The sequence below is a fragment of the Eriocheir sinensis genome, chromosome 47, assembly GCF_024679095.1.
Source record: "Eriocheir sinensis breed Jianghai 21 chromosome 47, ASM2467909v1, whole genome shotgun sequence".
Classification (NCBI taxonomy): Eukaryota; Metazoa; Arthropoda; class Malacostraca; order Decapoda; family Varunidae; genus Eriocheir; species Eriocheir sinensis.
Genome location: NC_066555.1, coordinates 6844561 through 6851200, shown reverse-complemented (window position 1 = coordinate 6851200; position 6640 = coordinate 6844561). Strand labels below are relative to the sequence as shown.

The following is a 6640-nucleotide window of genomic DNA, read 5'->3' as shown; positions in this document are numbered from 1 at the left end:
TTTTTTTTACACTATCAGCAGGGGTGAGCAAATGAAATTTTCCTCAACAACATTGGATAACCTCACAGACAGCAGCACCAAGCGTGTCCCGAAAAACAAAATGAAGCTCTCAGCTGAAGAACGGCTCCCGTCTATAGCTTGCCTCCTTGGTCACATCTTCGTTGTAATGGGTATTGCCCATTGACCCCTTAAATATTTAAGGGGTCTATAGTATTGCCAATCATCTTAATGGTATATGTGCTTCGCATTACTACTCAGCCACATACCTCGATGCCCCAAGTCCCGCCTCTCATTCCTCAGCTGACTGTCTGCGCCACACGTGTAAGTCTTGTTACCACCTGTTTGATTTCAGGTATTTGAGTTGGGAAAAATGTCAGGTGATCTTTTGTAACTATAGCTGATGAACACAAGAGGCTCACCGCGTCTCCACCCTTCTATGCGTATAAATGCGTAAGCTTCCATTAGTTCCTTATATAATTGTTATACATTAACGGCTCGATTCTTTACACGCCCTGTGACCTACAACTGGAAGATAGCAGGAAACTGAGAGCCGATTTCACAGTCCAACACAGTCTTCGTAACAGCCCGAACCAAACTATAGAATCCCATACAATCCAAAATGGGGAGGGCTTCGATGCCACACTAAATACACAAGACTTTTCCTGTATAGTTTCATCAAATTTGTGAACTTAAATATAAACACCAGACACTATACAAGGGAATTTCGAAGGCTCTGGTATTGGTTTGGGAGCTTACTAACCCATCATGGGGAACTGTGAAACTGGCCCCCCGAGTCCTGTTATCGGAATATCTCACCGTCACCAAAATCCGGGAGGTTATGATTGTGTGACCGATTGACCCTATTACTACTTGCCGCGAATCCGTTGTAACCTTCATCCTCCCTCGTCCCTCTCCCTCCCTGCCTTCGCCCCTCCCAACAGCAGCAGCACCACAGCTATAGGGGTCACGAAAGGCCTCATACAGATAAACGTTGGAGGCGACACCACAAGGAAATTTATGTGGCGGAAGCTGTGGGGACTGAGGAGGTTGTGGGGTTTAAGGAAGAGGTTATGGGGATTGAGGAAGAGGTTAAGGGGGTTTAAGAGGTTATGAGGGATGAGGAGGAGGTTGTGGGGGTTGAGGAGAAGGTTGTGGGGGTTAAGGTTATGGAGGTTGAGGAAGAGGTTGTGGGGGATGAAAAGGAGGTTGTGGGGGTTGAGGAGAAGGTTGTGGGGGTTGAGGAGAAGGTTGTGGGGGTTGAGGAGGAGGTTGTGGGGGTTGAGGGAGAGGTTATGGAGGTTGTGGGGGTTGAGGAGGAGGTTGTGGGGGTTGAGGAGGTTGCGGGGGTTGAGGAGGTTGAGGAGGAGGTTGTGGGAGTCGAGGAGAAGATTGTGGGATTGAGGAGGGGGTTGTTGGTGTTGAGATTGTGGGGGTTGAGATTGTGGGGGTTGAGGAGGTTGTGGGGGTTGAGATGGAGGTTGTGTTGGTTGAGGAGGAGGTTGAAGCTGAAGTAATGGTTAATCATGTTTGTTTTCCCCTCATTTTATTTATTATTTCATTTCAGACTCTGTATCACCCTTTCCCATAGGCATGTTTTCATAACACTCGGAGAAGGTTTTTCATTTGGACAGACCAGATGTACACCTTGGAAAAAAACAAAGCTCTCCTAATCAGTGTATATTGAAGAGTCAGTAATACACAGAACCAGCTTGTTGCTTGTTGCATCAGGTAACAATCATGGGAAGGCCTCACATAATGTACAGGGGTGATTCTCCAATACTAAACATGGAATCTGGGCAATGCTATAATTAAATTGCTTGTTATTAAATGTGTGCTCGGTACATTGTATTTCTGTAGACAATGGATAAATTAACTTTACAATACAATCACAACACGACTATGTCACAGCTACAAAAATAAAAATATATTCACTTCCATTCTGAGAGGATGTGTCTAGCGATGAGCAGCCGCATGACTTCATTGGTCCCCTCAAGGATCATGTGGACGCGGGAGTCCCTCAGGTACTGCTGCACCGGGTAGTCTTTGAGGTAACCGTAGCCACCATGCAGCTGCAGCGCCTCGTTGATCACCTTCGTGAGGAGTGAAGGAAGGCACAAATTCAGGGGCAGCCATTGCAGGCTTTCTCTCTAGGCTTTAAATGTCTGCAGCAATATTTCCCTTCATGATTACAAGTTTACACAGAGGTTTCTCAACACAAACTCAAATGGAGGAAACAAAACTTAAATGTCAGATATGCAACGAAAGATTTTTACTTTCAAATATATATGAAAATTACTCTCACCTGAAAGCATTTTTCAGTGACAAAATATTTTGCCATAGAGCATAGAGGAACAGTGTCGGGATGGTTGTCCTGCAGCGCACGGGCAGCATTACGCACCAGCAGCCGCGAAGCCACCACCTCAGTGGCCATCTCAGCCAGACGAAACTGAGTGTTCTGAAGTAAAGAACATTACAACACATTTAGGTAGAACATTCGAGAGGCAAGTACTGGATAATCAGAGAATTTACAAGAAATTTCCAGAATACATCAAAGCAGCATCACATAACAATATAAATCATAGGTGAAGCATTATACAGTACCTGGAAACTTGCTAGTGGCTTTGAGAACTGCTTTCGAACCTTGACATGATCAACAGCTGCCTCTATGCTAGCCTGTGCAGCGCCTAGTGAGCAAGAAGCTGAAAAATAAAAGTTATATAACTAAAAACATTTAAGTAGCGCTTCTCTCGAATTACTGATAACATTATGCTGATCATGGGGAAAAAAGGCTCTTAATTTAATTGAATACTATTTAATGTGATTACGTCATCAAGTGAAGATAAAGGCAGAGTAGAGAGGAACAGGGCACCCTATATTCTACATGTCTTAAGTCCTGCACATAGGATTCAATATTCATTTATGCCTTACATTAATGTAAGTATAAGACCCCACCTGTACCAAAACAGAATAATGTATTGATGTGATGAGGCCATGTCATAAAGACAAGTTGAGGCTACATCAGTCATGGCAGCAGGACAACAACTGGTAAGTAAACCGAGACAAGTTTGATACAGTAGATAACTATCTCTTCTATATGTGTCATGCTTCAACTGTCAAAGATCAGACGGCAAAATCTGAAAAGGTACAAAATGTAAGCCCTAACACCCTATGATAGCACACACTCATATCATTAAGTTTGGACTCACCTATATTAATACGTCCCCCGTTGAGTCCCTTCATTGCTATGGTAAACCCCTGGCCCTCACTTCCAAGAATGTTTGAAGCAGGAATTCGGCAGTCTTCAAATATCACCATTCGCGTAGGCTGAGAATTCCAACCAACTTTCTTTTCCTTTTTGCCAAAATTTAGTCCTGCAAAACTGATTATTATCACTCATCATTAAAAACATGTAGAAAAGTTTAACATCTTAAAACTGACATTAAATAAGCACTGATTACAAATACAAGAAAACAGTCACACCTGGAGTTCCTTTCTCAACAAGAACGCATGTTATGCCCTTTGGTCCCTTGTCTCCTGTCCGACACATGACAAGGTAAAGGTCTGTGTCGCCTCCACCACTGATGAAAGCCTGTTAGGACACAAGGCTCTTGTTTTATACAATATTTTAATGTAATACACTTTCTCAGTTTTGGTTTTAGTATGCTCATAAGTAGTACAGTAACTAATTTCTATGGTCATGAAGTTAAGTGAGAAAAGTATATTTTTACATCAACGAGAGCTAACAAATATCTCACCTTTGACCCATTAAGGATCAGATCAGATCCGTCCCTTTTTGCCGATGTGGAGAGGGAGGCTGCGTCTGAGCCGGCCCCAGGCTCTGTCAAACAGTAGGAAGCAAACTTTTCCATAGAAGCAAGTTGAGGGATCCATTGGTCTTTTTGTGATGAGTTTCCAAATTGGTCAATCATCCATGCACACATGCTGAAAGTTATTATCAAGAAAGCCAAGTGAATGCAAACATAGGGGATAATTATATGAGTAGGGAAAATTCACAATAAGGTGAAGTGAAACTAGGCATCTGTGTAATAAGGTTCAGTCCCTGGAGGGGGTTCTGATTTAACTGAGATGTTTTGACAAATCACACGCAGAGGTATAGGAGGCAACCTACCCTTACAGTGAGAAGATGAAGTAAAGAATACACACACACACAGAGAGAGAGAGAGAGAGAGAGAGAGAGAGAGAGAGAGAGAGAGAGAGAGAGAGAGAGAGAGAGAGAGAGAGAGAGAGAGAGAGAGAGAGAGAGAGAGAGAAGAGAGAGAGAGAGAGAGAGAGAGAGAGAGAGAGAGAGAGAGAGAGAGAGAGAGAGAGAGAGAGAGAGAGAGAGAGAGAGAGAGAGAGAGAGAGAGAGAAACACAAACCCACTCTCTTACTTGTGAATACTGATGTAGGCTGTGGTTGAGGTGCAGCCTTTTGATAGTGCTTCAAATATAATAGAAGCATCAAGTCTGGTCAGTCCTGTTCCTCCAAACTCCTCGCTGGCATATATTGCACCAAACCCTAAAGCTGCTGCAGCTCTCATGGTATCTACTGGAAACAATTCCTGAAAGTATAATGACTTTTAATATCAACATACAGCAAAATTTCACAAAAACTTCTAAGCCATTAATTGCATTAATGTTTTTTTAATGTAAGAGTAGTTGACCACTTTTAACAGCACTTCAGAAATCTGATTTACTTATTTGAAAACAACCTATAAATATATACATAAGAAGTGATATATTTTACATGAATATAGAGCAAAGCAGACATAGAAGATAATCTGGATCCTTGAAATGCTTTTCAACTTAGATCAACTTCATTCCTTTTTCAGAATAACACAAAAGAGTATCACCACAGTACTAAAAGTCAATGATTCACACCTTCTCATCCCACAGAGCCATGTTGGGCAGCATCTCCTTTACTGCAAAGTCTGTGGCCAACTCATATATGGCCGTCTGTTCTTCTGTCAGCCCATGTGAAGCTGAAAACAAAGGTAACAACATAAGCACATGCTACTCCATAGGTTCTAGACAGCAACAAAATAGTCATGCATAGAAAAGCTTTTCTCTAAAACATTATATACTGCACTAGGACAATAACAACATGCTGATATGTGTGGTTTGGGCTTATCCTCAAAGTATCTGAGGCAATATCAGTCACTTCTTGGTCAATACTGCTGATACTTTTTTCAGCTCAATTCAATATTTCCATCATAATTAGTTCTTCATCAGATTTTATTAGTATCATGTTTTTAAGCATCAGTATGAGAATTTCCAACTATCAGTCTGATATGAAACATAGAAATCTCGAAAGAATTTCTTTATAGAATTTCATTTTGTAAATACTGAACTTGAAATCCCACACTAAATACATCTTACTAGTTTTCTGGGACTGTGGGCAGTAAATATGTGCATTAGTTTCAGTAATTTGATACGCAGTACAGGTGAATTGCATGATTATTTCAAGGTCAATCCAATCGTGTTGAATAGTTTGTCCGTGCACCGATTTCACCTGATACCGTGTTGAATAACCACTTCAGTTGAGAGTAAATTTACTTCATTTGGTAATGCAGGCTACCCCTGAAAACAGATAGACCTTATCACAGTTGTACCCTAAACCTTACCAAGATCAATATCAATAACTACTTACGGTTAATGGATGTGACATAACGCCTCCTTGATGACGTATTAAGCCCCGTAACACCGAGTTTTGTAACATTGTGCTCATATTTGCGAGCTACTTTTGATACTCCACGGAAACATCTAATTACTCCACGTGATAACGGCAACATTGCTATAGTGTTAGCAGGAGACTTTACTTTCCTAAATGTTAAGGCCGATATTCGTATGCTTATGTCCGGTGTCTTTGCTGTTGCCGTGCCTTTTTTTTCTATGTTTAAAGAGGCTAGTGGGTTTCAGGTCTCCTTCTTCTTCTTCTTCTTCTTCTTTTTTAGTGTTTTTGAGGGTTGGGTGAGTGTTAGGTCTGCTCGTCCTCTCTAGTGGCTCAGGGGACCGAGAGCCTCCAGGGGTTGGGCCAGCAGCTCCTTGGGGCTTGGGCCAGCTGGGAACCGCGCCAGGTAATGGTCGCCGAGCCTAAGTTTATTATTGTTTTAATCATTATTAAGATTATCATTCTTGTTATCACCAATAATACTCTCTCGATATAAATTTATGAGGACTTGTTTTTACTGGATTTTTTTTAAATATTACTACGGAACTTGAGTAATGAGCGATGCACATCACGACTTCTGCAACAGCGCTGCCTCACAAACACGCCCTGGATGACCTTATAATGCAGTGGACAACGAGTGTTCTGTAGAATTCAATGCGGGCTTGTAATAACAGGAATAGGGGGTACACACACACACACACACACACACACACACACCAGCGAAGGATTGATTGATTGATTGTTTATTAAGGATATCTAGAGAAGGGAACATGTCATATCCCGACCCCCAAGCCATATATTATACTGTGATAGAGGACCTTGTATTTCAACGGCCTTGGTTCATGCAGTCTATATAGAGATATACACTTAAATATTGGATTAATGGAGCTTATATTTCGCCTGAGCATCGGCATCAGTTATTAGGCTACATGGGTGACTTCTCTGTGATCTCTAATAGCAGTGACATCTC

General features: G+C 41.7%; 1 protein-coding gene across 1 annotated transcript; it reads right to left on the bottom strand.

Annotated features, from left to right (window-relative positions):
* Positions 1–1664: 1664 nt before the first annotated feature.
* Positions 1665–6086, bottom strand: LOC126981311 (isobutyryl-CoA dehydrogenase, mitochondrial-like). Its single transcript, XM_050832246.1, has 9 exons — positions 5650–6086; positions 4881–4981; positions 4392–4561; positions 3756–3942; positions 3481–3589; positions 3207–3371; positions 2602–2699; positions 2303–2455; positions 1665–2090 (listed from the first exon to the last, which is right to left on the bottom strand). Exons 1-9 carry the CDS (start codon positions 5789–5791, stop codon positions 1929–1931), a joined length of 1287 nt encoding a protein of 428 aa, XP_050688203.1. The 5' UTR covers positions 5792–6086; the 3' UTR covers positions 1665–1928.
* Between the last annotated feature and the right edge of the window lie 554 nt (positions 6087–6640).